At 57.7% G+C, this 17,150-nt stretch overlaps 1 protein-coding gene across 1 annotated transcript in view; it reads right to left on the bottom strand.

Moving 5' to 3' along the window:
- Positions 1 to 483: 483 nt before the first annotated feature.
- The window catches only part of HS6ST1 (heparan sulfate 6-O-sulfotransferase 1), a 39,857-nt gene continuing 23,190 nt past the window's right edge, over positions 484 to 17,150 (bottom strand). The window contains exon 2 of the mRNA XM_069574236.1: positions 484 to 3,744. Within this exon, the coding sequence (XP_069430337.1) occupies positions 3,036 to 3,744 (709 nt within the window). The 3' untranslated portion in view covers positions 484 to 3,035. The remainder of the gene's footprint in view (positions 3,745 to 17,150) is intronic.

The following is a 17,150-nucleotide window of genomic DNA, read 5'->3' as shown; positions in this document are numbered from 1 at the left end:
TTTCAATGGAGAAGGAAATGGCAACCCACCCCAGTATTCTTGCCTGGAGAATCCCAGGGGCAGAGGAGCCTGGGGGGCTGCCGTCGCAGAATTGGACATGACTGAAGCGACTTAGCAGCAGCAGCTTTTCAAGTCCTATAATTAATGAGCTTTTTTTGGCCATGTTGCGAGGCTTGTGGAATCTTAGTTCTCCAACCAGAGAACAACTCTGAGCCCTTGGCAGTGAGAGTGTTGAGTCCTAACCACTGGACCCCAGGGAATTCCCCAAGTTATTCTTTGCGGTGATGACAGTCACCTCTCTTACTTTCACAAAGCGAGGCGTCGTGACGCAGTGTGTTAACTCCTCTTACTGGGCCTCCTGCCCCCGAGGGAAGCCCGTCTGCTCCTGTGATTCCTGGCTCACAGACACATTTCAAAAATCAAACTGGGACGGGCACCACGCCACGTGCGCGGCTATGTGACCACAGACCACACATACCGTGCTCCTTTTCAGGGTTTATTTCATCTGCTAACATTCATCTTGACCTAGACAAAAACAGTTAGATGATTATGACTTGCGTTTCCATCAACTCATTGTTTTGTATGAGTCACCAAAAGGCTTCTTCTCAACACTTTTTTTTTTTTAATAAGAAGCTATAAATAAATAAAGCTTTAAACGCTCCTGGGTTCAAGTTAAAGACTTCCAGTTCCCAAAAGAGTTCACAGACTCACTGCTTGGACAGTACTGCTGTCCCTGAGTCCTCCTCCGAGAAAGGGTGCTGCAGGCTGGCATGGGGCAGCTGTCCGCGCACTGCATGCTTGCCTCTGTTCCTCGGCCCTGGGAAGAGGCCAGGGGCCACCCTTTCCTGAAGCCCCAGCCCATGGCGTCGGAGGAGATGCTGCAGGCATGAGAAGCCTTCGCCTCAGAGCGGGTGTCCTGAGCAGGCAGCGATGGACGGGAGACCCCAGCAGCTGAGGGTGATGCCAGCTGGGACCCTCACTGGCACCCATCAAGGTGTTGGCCGGAGCCGGGACCACCTCCTGGATGCAGCGGGGAAGCCGAGGAGACCGTATGACTTGCGACAACAGGCCATAAGCTACAACGTTCCATTATGTACAAACAGATCCTGCACTCAGGCCCTCACACTCAGGAGCCCGCCTTGAGGAGGGTTGATGCAGCCAGGTTACTGGCTGGGTGCCAGGGGCTCAGGCAGAACAGGGCTGAGCTCTCCTCCTAGTGGGAGGCCACTGCGCAGGCTTGTGTGAGCCTCAGGGCGCTTGTGAACCTGGAGTAGGCCCACCGCATGTAAGTATCAGCAGATCCCCACGCTGACCTCACATCCCTTCAGAAGAGCCACTGAGTCACCTGGCGCTCACCTCCTCAGCATGATGTGTCCACTCTGGGGGGCTGCTGACTGCTCTGCCCTTGAACTGCAGGACGAAGTGGCCAGTGGCATAGGAAGCCCCTGTGCCAGACAAGCGGTAACGATTCTGCCTCCTGGGTAGCCACCTCATTTGACAACACCCTAACTTTCCCGGTGCTCTGGAAGGGTCCCCGCTCCCACTCTCTCACTCCACAGTAGGGCGGCTAGGGGAGCCTGGGGTGGAGAACCCCAGGGGATCTGCCCAGGAGGCTGCGGTGGCCCGTGGCCCTCACCTCCTAGAGTCCCGTATGAGTCCTCTATTGGACAGAAGAGGAGCCTGTCCACCTCAGGTATGGGGCTCACACTCAGCTCCCCAGACCTCATGTCTTACATGGACAGGGGTACATCCAGAGGTGACGCTGGCCTGGCCCCCTCGAGTATTGGAGGGATGGGAATGGGGCAAGCATTTGCAACGGACTGAACATGGCTTCTCCAATCGGCAGGGCCGTGGGGACGGGCCTGACCAGCTGGTGTGGGCAAGGGCGCAGGAAAATGCGGGGAGAGGCTGGGATGGGGGTTTGTGTATCCGGGCACAAGGAAGCCACCCAGAACTGTTTCTTCCAGCTCTTGGCTGAGAATCTGGAAGAACTATGTACCCTATCCTGGCTGTGCTGAGCCACCACGGCCCCAAGCTAGTGCTTGTGGGCACGGCCACTGCTTGCAGTGTTCTAGCCAATGGAGCTCTGACTGAAATTTACACACAGGGTTGCAGGGTGTAACCTCAAATAAATGTCCAAGTGGTGGGCTTGGAGCCAGGGGCAGTCCACTAACAAAGCCCAGAGGGTCAGGAGGGAGACCGGGGTTAGGTGGATCTCCGGATTTCTACCCGCTTCCTGTCTGAGCTGCAGGCTGGGTGGTCTGCTCAGTCACAGGCAGCACCGTCCTCAGCCACGGCCTTCCTACTCCTGGGATGCCCTCTGCCCGTGCGAGGGGGCACTGCAGTGTGGGGCTATCTCCCCGCAGCTCCCCTCAGTCTAGGGACTGTGGACAGTGGGGTGGGGGACCCCAGGAGATGTGCTTTGATCTCCTCACCTAAAGCATGAGGCCACACTGGGTTTTGACCTTGGGCTAGAGAGGGGAGTGGGCTGCCCAGGGGCTAGACTAGAAATGTCTTGGCTTTACACGAGGTGGGCCCTGACCTTGAAGACGGGTGAGCTGAGAGCTCCATTCCTGAGGCCACTTCAGAGGGCTGCCTGTGTCCCTTGAAGGCCCTCAGGCAAGGGTTTCCCTGGAGGCTGAGGGGCTGCTGGGTGGCCTGAGGCTGGGGGAGGCGGCCGTGTGCCTGGCGGGCATGCCACACACCTGACCTAGCAGGGCCGCCTTCCACCACCACACGGGCCTTTTCTAGTCTTCAAACGTGTGGCTTTTGTCACCATGAGGTGGGGGTCAGGAGAGTGGGTCCCCGCTCGCTCCCAGCCCTGCAGGCCAGGTGGGGTGTCCTTCCACACACTTCCCACGCTGATTTCGCCGACCCCAGCCTGGCAGAGCGGGAAGAACCCGCCCGCCTGGCTTACCCCGCGCCGCTCAGGGCGCCTCTGCCCTCCGGCTAGCGGATGCGGTCCTCCTCCCCGCGTTCCGGGGGCCGTGCGCGCCGGCCAGCCTGCCCAGCCCCGCTGCGCCCGCCAGCCGCCACTACCACTTCTCCAGGATGTGGCTCATGTAGTCCTCCGTGGGCACGCGGCCGGGCTCCTCGGCGTCCCCCCGCGGCGGCGCCTCCTTGGCCCGGTGCAGCAGGCGCTCCTCGCGGCTGCGGAGGCGCTGCTGCCGGCGCTCCAGCTGCCGCTTGTACTGGTAGCGCTGCTGGAAGAGGTCCCGCGCATAGTCGTACAGCTGCATGTCCAGGTCGTTGAGCTCCTCGATGCGCCGGATGGTGTCCTCGCCCACCTCCACGCCGCCCGCCCGCGTGCTGTTGTACTGCATGAAGGGCCGGATGAACTTGAGGTTGAACGTCCGCTCGAACAGGTACTGCGTCTTGCGCTGGAACTCGGTCAGGCCGAAGAAGGCCATGCCCCGCAGGTTCTTCTTGGCGCTGTCCAGCAGCAGCTGGGCCCGCTTGCCCTCGGGGATGAAAGACAGGTTGTAGCAGCCCACCAGGCTCAGGTCGGCCAGCATGCGCACTTGGCGGTTGTTGGCCAGGTTGTAGGGGCAGTCCATGAACTCCTGCAGCGTGCAGCCCGACCAGTCCGTGCCCTCGTAGCAGGGCGGCAGCTCCTCGGGCGTGGGCGTGCGCCCGTCGCACATGTGCAGCGACGTCTTCCACGTGGCCCCCCGCTGCACGTGCCGCCACTCGCTCAGGTAGCGCGACACAGGGTCACGCAGCAAGGTGATGTAGTAGAACTTCCTGCAACGAGACGGGGACGGGGAGGTGAGGCTGGGGTGCCCGGCAGGCGCTGGGAACACAGACACCGTCTGGGGGTGAAGGAGGGGGCAGGCTGCAGCCCTGAGTCTGACTGCTCGGCGTCTATACCGTAGGACCTCCAGGGAGTGCCGGCCCCCACATCTCACTTCTCTAAGGGCCACGGCCAGATGAGAAACCCAGGTGTGAAATGTGGCATGACCTGGAAAGATTATGGACCACCACCTCTGATGCAGAGTGTGACCACCGCAGCGTCTTGTAGAGCCCAGCCCTGGTGCCCTCTTGAACCTTGGTCCAGGGTCCTCTCTAGGACCTTCTCCTGAGCCCCAGGCATCATGCCTTGCTAGGGACAACCTGACTCTGCCCCCCAGGGGGTGGAGCGTGGTCCCAAAGCCATGTGGATCCAGCAGTTTAAAGGAGCTGTTCATGGGGGCAGGCTTGGCGCCACACGGAGGGCCACTCAGAAGTCACTCACAGACCCCCTAGGTCAGGGGCTCCCATTGTGCCCACTCCATTTGGCTCCTGCAGCGGTCCAGTGGGGGAGGGTTACCAGGAGATCACCCAGCTCAGGACCCACTGGGTGAGCCATAACTTATCATTTGTATCATCTCCCAGCAACTGTTGCAACCCCCACGTCCTTCAAGATGCCATCTGCCCAAACTGGAAGGAAGGGGCATCTGTGCCACAGGCCCGTGCCTGGCCACCTGCTGTCCTGAGCCCCCACTCCCATCTCTGCCCTCCTTTGCCCATTATACCTATCAGCAGACACGTCAGCTATTTATGTGCTGGCTCACCATCTTCGGAAAGGGGGAGCGAGGGCACTGATCAAAGTGAGCAGAGGGCAGAAGACCCCCAGATGACCCACCCCCTACATCCAGGCAGCTGCCTGCCCAGGATGAGACTGGATGTGTGTTTTCTGGAGGTGCTCATGGCTCAGAGACACGAGGAACTGGGCAGGCCACACGTTCATGGGAGGCCAGCCCCTGCCGCTGAGTGCCCAGGCTAAGCCGGCCCTGCCCCAGCCCCACACTGGAGGAAACTGTGGAGTCTCTGCCCAGAGAGAAGGTCCTCTTGCACTCACATCTGGGGTCCCTCACAAACGGGGCATCCTGCCTCTCACCCGCCAGCAGGATCTGCCCATCCAGGCCGTCCAAGCGCTAGCCTGTAAGAGTTCAGAGGAGGGGAGAAAGGACACAGTGGAGGAGGTGACGAGAGGACCAGCGAGAAGTAGAGCACTCAATCCATCTCGAGAGAAATGGCTCACCCACTGCCTTGCGAATGAATGTGGAGACCAGACCCAGGATCACAGAGACGACCCATGAAGCACGTGTTCAGAAAACCAGAATACGTAGAGAGGACTGGCTGTCAGAATGGCACTCAGTTTCTCTGTGGACCACCAGATGCTGAGTCAACGGAACAATGGCTTCAAAATGCTGGCAGGAAATGACCAAATCTCAGGTCTAGCCAAGCCATTGTCACACCAATGAAGGCTTGGGAAATGTATTTTCTGTGACTCCTGCTCTAAGAAGACACTGGAATGAGTAGTTCATTTAGTAAATTAAAAAAAAAGTGTAGGAGACAGGAGCTGGAACCCAGGGAGATCCTAGATATCCCCTGGGCGTCCTGCTCGGCCTGTCAGGAGTAGAGGGACGGGGTTCTAGAAACAGGGGCACGGACAGATCGCCTCACACCACAGAGCACTTGTGGAAAAAAACACATGGTATGGTAGATACAGGGCAGGTCTTTGAGATCATTCGGACAAAACCAAGTCTATGAAGATGGAAGACAAACTAGGTAAAAAGTAGGGCAATCATTACATCCAGGAAAAATGAAAAGTTACATAAAAAAGAAAACTAAGTGTACAACTGGACTCAGAAGAAAAACACTGGTTTTTGAGATATTAGGATGTAAACGGTGGTTACTAATTTAATAAAAACTTGAGCTTTAACTCTCCTTGGAGGATGGGTGGGGGTATGGAGAAGGATAAGGCGTAAGAACCTACCTCATTCACCAGAACAGAAAGCGCACCGATAATGTCTAAAGTAACCAATCAAGAAACAGCATTACAGGACTTCCTGGGCGGTCCAGTGGCGAAGACGCCGAACTCCCAATGCGGGAGGCCTGGGTTTGATCTCTGGTCAGGGAACTAGATCCCACGTGCCACAACTAAAGATTTTACATGCTGCGACAAAGATCCTGCATGCTGCAACTGAACATCCTGCGTGCCGCAATGAACATGGAAGGCCCTGTGACCAAGAGCAGCTAAACAAATAAATATTAAAAAAAAGAAACCGCACTAAACATTATTTAGAAGCATGAGAGTAAAAACGTGCAGGCCATTCTCTGTCTACTCATTTATTTTCGGTTGCACTTGGTCTTCGCTGCTGTGCTCAGGTTTTCTGTGGTTGAAGGGGTGGGGCTCCTCTCGCACGGCAGTGTGCACGCTTCTCGCTGCAGTCGCTTCTCTCGCTGCCGAGCACAGGCTCTGGGCGCGTGGGCTGGCACCTGTGGCGAATGGGCTCAGCTACCCTGCGGCATGTGCAATCTTCCCAGACGGGGAATCAAACCTGTGTCCCCTGCATCGGCAGGTGGATTTCTAACCTCTTTACCACAAGGGGAGTCTGACAGGAGACTAGTGAAGAGAGCTGCAAGAGGTCCTTTGGGGAAGGTGGAAAGGAAAAGCAGACCTGTTGGTTTTTATCATAAACCTCCTGGAGCTATTTGTCTTTAAGCATGTGTGTGAATTCTTATAACTAAAACCATTAAAAGTAAAACAATGAGGAAACTGGCTATAAAGACATATGGAGAGATGCTCCCCTTCATTAGGCATCGAGGAAACAGCACCCTCAACCACAGTGGGGTACCTGCTGGAATGGCACATCAGAAGTGGGGCAATGACAACTTTCAACCACTGCTTCTGGGATGTTTACTGGGGACAGCGGACATGGAGTGACTTCACAGGAAGGCTGACAGCACACACAACCACCCCATGACCCTCGAGTCCCCTCCTAGGCACACAGGCTGGGCAACCCTTGTCCGTGAGCTCTGGGAGACGTGGACAAGACCACCACAGCACACTGCTGCTGACGGCCCCAGACATCCCCCGCAGAGGCATGCATCCACAAACGGGGTGCATTCTTCCGACAGAGCACGGCTCAGTGACAGAAGGAACAAACTGCAGCTACTCACAGCAGCGCAGGTCAATGCGATGAGTAAGATGTCGCAGGAAAAAAGGCAAATCAAGAAAACACAGAAGAGTACTACCGTCTGAGCCACCAGAGAAGCCCTGTGGTTTATCAAGCTTCTAAAGGTAAAACCAAGAAAAATACTGTTTAGGGGCACAGGAAAAGGTGATGCTAAAATATTAACAAGATGAGATGATGTGAGACACAGGAAAGCTCAAGCCAGAGGTCAGCTTTGGTCTGCTGGGGGGAGGTGGGCACGGTGGCTCCCACGGCACTGCTCACGTCCTCGGGCTTAAGACAGGCAGCGAGGGGCTTATCTTTATACTTTATTCCTTACATACATTCAGGCATCGTATGTTTGGGACATATTTCTTTTGTGTGTCCCAAACACTTTATGATAAGGAAATTGGCTTTAAAACCAAAGTTCTCCAGGGCAACCTGCGAAGGCCCTAGAGGGCTTTGTCAGCGTGCTGGTTCCCCTCCACTCCTGTGCCAGCCAACTCCAGGAGTCTGTGGCTCCTCCCTCACCCACTCAGCCACACCTGCTAAAGGGAACAGGCAGAGGCGCCACAGGGAGGGGAGGACCCCTCAGGGCACCACCTCTGGGGACCGTGAGGGTGGCCAGCATTCTGGGTCAGTCGGGGCTGCCCTGAGGCTTGTGAACTAACTACAGGATCAGCCAGCTGTTCCTGACTCGGGGAAGAACCACAGCTCCTCTGGAGCTGAGGGTCTGGCTGCTGGCTGGCTTCCTGTCGAAGAGAGCTTTGGGGTGCAGACAGGGCCAGCAAACAGTGCACTCCACTCCCTGGAGCAAAGGGACAGGGCCTCACGCTCAGCCTCTCTGCCTCCAACACTGAAGCTGCCCATGGAACTCAGTGGGCCGGGGCTGGTCTCCTGGGAACTGGGAGGATCCACAGTGGGAGGATCCACTGCAGCTGGGTGGGGAAGTGAGGAAGAGGAGGCGGTGGAAGCCCGTGGCCCTGCCCTGGCACTCAGGCCCCAAGGCACTCCATCAATGCGCGGCAAAGGGCATGAACCAGCAGCGTCGCCAGGGCCCCAAAGACAGCCCCGACCGCCATGCCCACCACAAGCCAGGCACAGCCCAAACCCAGACACTTTCCCCCTTTCAGGCTCAGAGGGGGCAGGGCTCTCAGAGTGCTCTGGGCTGGGAGGGGCAGAACCAACAAGCATGGGAGGAACTGATGAATGGTGCAGCTCACCAAGGGGGAGGTCAGGAGGACTTCTCAGAGACGGTGGGGACGTGGCCTTTCGTGACTTGAGAAGGGGGCAGTACAGGCTTGAGGCGCAGGCAGGGCCAGACAGAGAAGGGTCTTGTTCATTTACAGGAAAACAAGCTCAGATGGGAAATGGCATAGCGTGCAAAATTCACATGGACTTCAAAGACAGAACATGGGACTTCAGAGAAACTTCAGGCTGTGAAATAATTCTAGCCTGCATGGGCTGCAAGCAGCCGACAGCCCGAACACGCACCTCGTGTCATGCTTCCTTGCGTTTAATTACGCTCTGTTTAATGCTTTCTGCAACCCTGGCTGTGCTGACATTTTTGTGTGCCCTGGTTCAGTGCATCCCACAGTCACAGACGTCCTAGTGGACAAGCAGTGTGTTTTCTTGGGTGCAAACACCGCTAACAAGGACGGGCTAGCTCTACAGTTTTAAGAGTCTGAGTTCTGGGACCACCCTAGAGGTCTGCTGGTTAAGACTCTGCTTCCACTGCAGAGGGCGTGGGTTCAATTCTTGGTGGGGGGACTAAGACATCTCTTGCTGCTCGGTTCAACAACAACAAAGCCTGAGTGATGGGCTCTGGGAAAATTCTGCAAGATGCAGCTTTGTGATCCTTCTTTGGAAGGTGACAGCTTCGAAGTGGCTGAATGGCAGGCGCTGGGGAGCCGACCCAGCTGCAGGGCTGGGGTCAGGGAGTAGACCTTTTTCAGTCTGTCCTCATAAGCCTGCCCCCTCCTGCACCTGCAGCGGGCATCAGGCAAGCTGGAGCCCACGTCCCAGTTGGGAGGTTGGCTTTGTGTCCCTTGCACTTTATCAATGAGGAGGAAACCAGAGCCAGCACCTGTGTTCTGAAGCAGAAACAGCCCCTCCCCTTCCACAGGTCATACCTGCAGTGAAGGGGCTTTACTTTCTCTCGTCTGCCCAAGTGTGGGTTTGACCCAAACCCCACTCCTGACCCTCCTTCTGGGAGCCCAGAGCCGATGTGGGTACACAATTCTGTGGCTGGATGAGTAATTACACTTCTAGAAGGTAATCTGCCCTAAAGAGAAAGGCTGAGTAATGGTGAGGTTGTTGCATGTTGGTGACATGTTGGCAGCATGGGAGATATGGATGCATACGTTGAGGGCAGACTCACATGGCAGACAGTCCCGCAGCCAAGGGCACAAGGCACAAGGCTGCTGGCATGGAGCAGGGCCTGTGCCCACCTGTGTGGTGACACCTGTGACCCGTGACCCCCACCCAGGATGGGAAGGCACTGCAAAGAGGCTCTCAGGATGGTGAGACTATGGATCTTCTCTAACATTTTATAATGAAAAACTTCAAACTCAAAGAAAAGTGAACACTCATATGCCCAAATAGGTGATTTAAAAATTTTCTTTTTTATACTTTGGCATTGCCCGCAGTGAGCACACATTACTTAAGTAACTGAAACAAGTAATAAAGGTTATAAAACATCTCTGTTGCTTGGGGTGCAAAGAGGCCATCAAAAAGGGCCAGCTTTGCAAGGTCTGTGCTCCTGTGTGCTCTGTGACAGGATGCCAGCCGCCCTCTCCCCTCCTGGGTGGTGGGCTCTGCGGGCAGGCGTTTGTGAACAAGGTCTAACTCACAGAAACAAACTCAGACCCTGAAACAAAGGTGGATTTTTCTACCTGTACTAACAGAGCTGTAGCTCCCTAATTGCACGTGAGGACACTGTTATTTAGGATTAGAATGATAACACCACCCCCCCCCCTTAAAAAAAAAACAAAACAACACTGCGTATTACTTCCAGATACACAGTCAGTGAAAAAAAAAATTAACGTATAGGGGGAATGGCTTCACTGCCACTTTCCCCCCCCAGGACGGGCTTTGGGGCTCCAGAGCAGCGAGGGAAACTCTGAGGGGCACCCAGCTGCAGACTGTGGTCTTTCAGGGCCCAGAAGTCTCTTCATGAGGACAAAGGCCACACCGTGAAGCCAGGATCCAGACGGTTAGTTGTTTTTAAACCACACTCTGAGAAGTCTCTAGAACTTCAGAGGGAGGATCCAGGGGAGAATTTGCCACGGGGCCTGCTTGGGGGAGCTCCCAGCAAGAAAACGACAACCTTCAGGGGATCATGGCATGAACCACCTGAGTTAATTAGCTCACCGAGCTGAGCTCCGGCTGGCAGTCAGCACTGCTGACCTCAGGCCAGGCGCTCCCCAGGGCTTGCGCCTGGCAGTACCCCTTCCTGCGGTCCCCTGGCTTTGGAAAATGCCGCATGTGGGTCCAGCCAGCTCCAAGGAGTGCATTCATGCCATAAAACAATGCAGTGCAGAACTCACGAGGGGTTTGGTGCCTTAAAAAAAGCCCAAGCCTGACCTAGCTCTGATTTCCATGGCCAGGTGGAAGCAGCTGAGGTGCGGGGCTGGCTGCCCCCTCCCCTTCCTGTCACGGGAAGGGGCCAAGGGCATAGCTCCCTGGGGGCATGTCACCTCCCTCTCCTCACCACGACTGAGCAGGCAGCACGGGCTCAAGCGAGTGGAGTCTGGTGGGAGAAGCGGTGGGCCCCACTCTGATCAGAGCGGCAAGGATTGGGCACTGGACCATTCCCAGGAGCACTAGAGTGAACCAGCTGATGGGTGAACGGCCAGCCTAAACTGGCTCGGACTAGCACTCACCTCCCTGCACCAGAGCATGCCCCCGTCCTAACTGCTGGGCTGGCAGCACAGGTGGGGAGCCCCCTTCCATATGCAGGAAAGGCTGGCCCAAGGCCGTCCTTCCTGGCCCACGTGTCTGCACAGCAGCTGTGAACTCACAGCTGTTATTTTAGTCAGTTCACTGACTCTGCTTCCCAAAATACCTGGGGTGGGAGAGTGGCCCCACAGCATCAGTGGCTGGGTGCTGTGTGCAGGCAGGCAGGCCAGTTCCCGCCCTCCTCCCAGAGCCCCTATGCCCTGGATGCCCAGGGCAGACAGAACCTAAAGCTGATACCATCTATGGCAGAACCAGAATGGAAGCTCTGAGACAGGCCTGGCCCTTCACTGGTCATCCTAGCTGGATGGGTGGGGAGGTAAATGATGGCCCAAGGCCACCTGGGCATGGGAGCCCACCAGTCTTCCTTCTCCAGCAGCAGGGACACCTGGAGGCACGTGGCCTCCTGCAGGCTGGTGCCCAGCCGGTCTCACAACTCTGCTCCCTGCCCCACCTACCTCCAGCAAAGTGGGGAAGCCCTCCTCGGTTCACCCAGTGAGCTGAATTCTTACAGACAATGGGGAAAGTCCAGCTATAGGGAGTGGTGCTCACGTGGGCCTGCAGATGACTCCACAGGCTTTGGAAACAACATGGAAATCCCTGAGGAGGAAGACGCTCACGAAGTGTCTTGTAGCCAGGTGTGGCTGTGTGACTCAGCCTGGCCATCAGGATGTCCTTAAGAGACACCTCCCCATTGTTTGGCTCCTGCTGGCTGGAATGTGGATGTGACTGCAGAGTGCCAGCAGCCGCCTTGAGCCATGAGGCAGAACATTGCTTTCTGGGGATGGTTGGGCAAGAGAAAAAGCCTGGGTTCCTGGTGTTTCCTGTGGCTGCACCACCTGCCTGGCCTGCCTACACTGGGCTCCTTTTCAAAGACAAAACAAACAAACAAACAAAAAAAAAAACAAAAAAAAAACTGCCACCCTACCTTGGTCTCTGAACCTTATCCATCTACTCTAGGACCAATGCATGAGAACCCGGGCATGATCAGAGGTGAGGCCAGCCAGGTCCGAGTGTCAGAAGTCCAATAACAACTTGCATTACTTAAGTGAACTCTCAATGCTTTACCCTGGTCATTCTGGACACTCCCAGACACTCTTTAGGAAGGAAATATTCCCATTTTGCAGATGCAGAAACTGAGGTCCAGGAAGGTTAAATAGAAGACCCAGCCACAGAGCTGGCTGGTGGCACTTCTCCAGCCCCTGAACCCTGTCACCGCCTGGTGAGAACTGTTCACCTGTTGAGCTACTCTCTCCTAGAAGGCACACAATCATATAACCTGGCGTGGCTGGTCCTGGCCACCTGCTGACCACTTGCCAAACAACAGTCAGCAGTGGTGGCATTTTAAACTAAACCATGGGCGCAATTTATGATCCATTTTCTTTAAAGAAGAGTGAGTTAATGAAGAGTCAGAATGGTCTGCATAAAGGTAAAACACATCCAGGCCCACAGAGACGATGAACTAGCAGTGCTGAGCGCAACCCCTTTCCCCAGCAGCGGGGCCATCCTCCTGACAGCTGTCCCGGATGGGGAAGAGCCGAGGCCCTGGCCTTGGGTGCCTCGCCACGGGAGCTGGGGAGGCCTCCAGACAGGTTTACTCTGGTCACAGCCTGCTTCAGCCCTGCCTCTTGCTGGCTAGTGACCCTGATGCAGGTGCAGAGCCTGGGCGGGGGCAGGGCTTGACTCTCACGAGGGTCGCGTGCCCCTGCTAAGGCAGGAGGGGTAGGGCTGAGAGCCAGGCAGCCTGAGCCCTCACCTCAGTGCTTCAGCGGCTCTGCCCCTAGGCCCTCGCTCCCTACTCCAGGGAGAAGCCCCCAGGAGCTTCCGCTTGAAGGAGGCGGGCCTGGCTGGAGGCCTAAGTGTGGCCGGCGACACGTGAGTCCACAGCTCTAGACGCAGGCCTCTCTGAGCATCTGGCTTCCAGAGCCTCTAGGGTTCTGCGTCTCAAGGGATGGGACGACTTGCGGGGGCGGGCCAGTATGGCCCTGGCGCGCAGTGCGCCCCCTACCGGCCAGGGCTGGTATGTTCAGGCTGTTGGGAGGGGGCTGACAGGCTGTGTGGGGCTGCCTGAAAGGGGAACAGGGGAGGGGGGCTGTTGGCCTCCAGGCTGCGGGACCAGGGATGGGGCCGTCCCGCAAGTCCACAGGAGCAGAAGGCCCTCCTCAGGCACCCTGTGCCTCACGCCTCCGCCTGGAGGCTCATACATTGTCTTCCTACCCCTGTGGGCACCCAGGCCGTCAATGACGCCCAGTGCTGGCTCAGAGGGGCGGTGCTGGGAGCTAAGAGCTCCAACTCACTCCCTGGGCCAGCACAGACACAGGCACTGCCGGCGCCCAAACAGCTGTCCCGGCAAGGAGGCTGTGTGTGCAAGAGACAGGAGGGTGAGCAACGGCGGCTCTGTGTCCTGGCGCTGCGATCCGAGGCATCAGACTCGGGCAGACCCCCACCTCCACCCATGTGGCCTGGGGAGGGTCACCGGCCCCTCTGAGCCTGTGACTGTGTCCAGCACCTCCCAGGTCCCTTCAAGGATCTGGCGAAAGGCTATATGTAACGGACCTCGCAGCCCAGGCAGGTATGGGTGTGTGAGCTCTGAGACCGCATCCGTCTGTGTCTGGGAGCGGCGCCCTCTGCAGGAGCCCACGGCTCCCTCGGGTAGGACTGCTCTTCTCCTCTGTCACAGAAGCACCTGCAGGACCAAGGCAGCCCCGCCCTCAGGCAGCATTGGAAGGGCTGGACCTGTGCCTGTGAGACGCCCGGATGAACACCCACCAAGTGGTCAGGTGCCTGATGCCAGGGCAGGGTCAGCTGGGCCGCCAGCGGGTGGCACCTGACCTGGGATCTGAAGGACAGGCAGGAGCATGAGGGGTGGGAGGCAGCACTCCTCACGAGCCCCCAGACCACAGAGGGTAGAGAGGAGAGGTCCAGCCAGGTCGGGATGGGCACACCAAGAGCGCAGAGCGGCTCACCAAGTGCACGGGCGGCGGGGAGCGGAAAGGAGGCTGTGGTTTCAACAAGGCAAGGACTTTGTTATCACTGAGAAAAAAGGAAATTTTCGTCCTTATTTCAAAATCCCAAGTTGCTGAAAAACACGTATGAAGAAAAACAAGTCTTCCTAGCTGAGGTGGAGGAAATATCCCAGTAGTCCCTTCCTCCTTCCCTGACGACATCCAGAGTTTCACAGGCATGTGAACATCTTCCCTCGGTTTATACACAAGGTTAGCACAGTTTCGGGGAAGCAGAGCAGGCTATCTCAGCCCCCAGCTCTGTGGCACAGAGGATCCAAGAATTGCTGACCGCGCGGGGACAGCAAGGTGGCCCTGAAGGCAGGGAACACTCCTGAGTGCGCTCCCGGGCCTGCAGCCCTGACTCCCCCGAGGCAAGTGACCAGGAAGAGGGATCCCCACGAAGCCTGGCCCTTTTCTCCCACGCCCCCTGACCTTCATGATCCCACTGGACCCTCACAAGGCCCCCTCAGGACACTCATGGGGCAGGGGTGTGTGTGACTTAACCCCCAGGCCAACACACACTGTGGGGGGGCACAGCCCTGGGCACATGCAGGGGGGAGGAGAGACCCACAGCGAGAGCTGGGTGCTGCGAGCGGCCCGCCTCCAGTCAGGCCCCCGGCTCAGTCTGCCCTTCTGCTTCTAGCCTGTGGTGCCAGTCGCTCTCGAGTCTTGGTCAGGGCGATCACCCTTCAAGAACCTCTCAGGCAACACGGCCAGCGCTGGGGGCTTGGGTGCTCTGCAGGTGAGGCTGCCTGCAGAGGCAAGCAGGAACAGACCCTGCTGTGTGGGGCAGGGCTGCACAGACCCACAGCAGGCCTCCCGCTGTGGATGCACGTCCTGCCAACCCTGACACTGAGGGACCCAGCGTCGATGCCCAGCCCTGACCCCCACTCCAGGCAGCTGATTGGAGAGGCTGTGGCTGACCTGCCTGAGGTCACCAGAGGGTCCATCGGTCCTGCCCTCCCAGTTGTGGCCAAGCCTGGGGTTACACTCCACCTGCCCAAGCACAGGTCTCTCCAGGGATGTCCTCTCTACCAAGCAAAGAACTGACTGACTGACTGACGGCTTTTTGGGAGCTTGTCTGCTGTCCCCAAAGCCCCCACGGTGAGGGTCAGTCCCAGGCCTGGATCGGTCAGCAGATCATCAGAAGCGGTGCTCCATCCGGGGCCATCCAAAGGGAGTAGGGAGCCTCCCCTGCCCTCCAACTCCACCAGGCTTCCATCCGCGGCTCCTGAGCAGGGCTCTGGCCAGGGAGGTGCTGCTCAGGAGGTGACCAGCCTGGCACCGGCAGGGCCCCACGGGGCTGCCGTTCACACACGCCTGCCCCCTGGCACTTTCTGGCTTCTATTCACTCCCACCTGAACACCGTATGTGCCCACCTCAGGGTGAAGTGCAGGTGGCCAGCCTGCTCCTTCCCCAGGAGGGGCTGTGTGCCCAGTGATGGGGCCTAAGGCCTGCTGCAGAGCCTTCGCCTCCTGCCGTCAGCTTGAGTCTCGGGGCCACTTTCTGCGCTCCTCGGCCTCTGCTGGTCCTCCCGTGTCCTCTGAAACGCTACCTGCAGACCCGCTGCGGCCTGAAGAGGGCGGCGTGAAGGATGCAGAGTGTGGCCTGGGGGCACACTCCCTGGGGACACTCTCCCTGGCAGTGTCGGGCCCTGCCAGGGCGTGCAGCACGCATGCCCGGCTCCACCTGCTCCCATGATCTGCCAACCACACCAGCCTCTGTGCCTCTGTGCCAGGAACAAACCCCACAGCAGCCAAGAGCAGCACAGAAGGCGCACGCAGTAGGGCCCAGCTCAGCGGACACCGGCTCTGCCAGGTCACAAACAGTTCAGGGCCCAAAGAGAGCTCAGGGAGCTTGAAACCTACATCTGATGACCCCATGCCAAGCGGGACAGCCTTCCCGGGGACCCTGCAATGGCACAGGGGCCCACTTAACATACGCATGATGAGCAAAGGCGCCGCATCAGAGTCTGTTACGACCTGACGCCAGCTCTGGACAGCACACAAACTGGGCACAGAGGAAAGGCAGGGCAGAGACACAACACACGCCAAGTGTGGAGGGGGCCTGGCCCCAGGCTGGAGCTCCAGGCAACTTTTTCTTCTGCTTCCAATGTTTTGTTATTTTCCCTGTTTTATATAACCAAGCATGTATTACAGAGCAAACAAACAGAAAGATTAAAGGCCCTTTGTGCGCCTGATCTAATCTGATTCTCTCACTAGAGGTGTGAAGTCAGAGGCCTAGGAAGATCTGGGCCTTCCCGGCGGCTGTGCAAACGTCTCCAAAGCCCTGAGACCAGCAGTTACTGCTTATCTGGGGGCCAGCAGCGCCAGCACTCATCGGGGGACCACTGGGGGCAGCCCGATACTCCCTCCAGGCTCAGCCTTCTGACCCCACAGCTGGCAGCTGGCTCCAGGCTCCACGATACCCCTCTTCCCAGATGAATCCCCCTGGTCCCCTCCCTTGTGGCTGCACGAGGGCTTTGAGCAGAGACGAGGGGCTGGCCTGTGGCCCCTGCTCTGTGCACACACGTTCTCCCACAGGAGCACAGAGGCACAGGGTGGAGCAGGACTGACAGTCTCTTTGGATAGGAACTGCTCTTCCCTGATACAGAAGCTCAGAGGCTAAGCGGCACGTGCTCCAGACAGAATCCACGTGATGCCCACACTGACTCAGCGTCCTGTTTTCCCCTGCGGTGTGGTCTGTGTGCTCCCAGGGGGGGCGACCACCCGGTAGCTGGGAGGGTGGCCACCTCAGCAATGAACCTTGGTCCCTGGTCCTTTACAGAACAGGGACCCCCTGGGCCACCTCAGGAGCCCCTCCAAGGGCTTCTGTGGCCGGGCCCCACCTGGCACTCACTTGCTTTATTCCCATGACCTCCAGGGTGGGCACCACTGTCAGACAGGCAACCTGAGGCTCAGGGGGTCCTCAACCAAAGTCCCTCAGTCATGAGAGCGATAACTGGTGTGTGTGTCTGCCACTGACCCCAGATGCAGGGTCTCCAGGAGCTGGGGCAGGATGCACCAGGAAAAGGGGTCCCTGCCTGCCGGGAGCTCAACCCCTTAACTGCTATGTGGCCCTGATAGGCAACCCGAGGAACATCTCTGTACCCATTTCCTCACCGTGCAACACAGACTCCACGCCGTCCCAAGGACCCCCACCTGGCCAGAAGGCAGGAGAGGAGGGCCACAGGAGAGGAAACAGCCAGAATGAACTCACCTGCTCTTGCCATCCGTGGGTAGGGGCG

Source organism: Ovis canadensis, chromosome 2 (assembly GCF_042477335.2).
Source record: "Ovis canadensis isolate MfBH-ARS-UI-01 breed Bighorn chromosome 2, ARS-UI_OviCan_v2, whole genome shotgun sequence".
Classification (NCBI taxonomy): Eukaryota; Metazoa; Chordata; class Mammalia; order Artiodactyla; family Bovidae; genus Ovis; species Ovis canadensis.
Note: the sequence above shows the minus strand (reverse complement) of the source record. Positions and strands in the feature narration are given on the sequence as shown.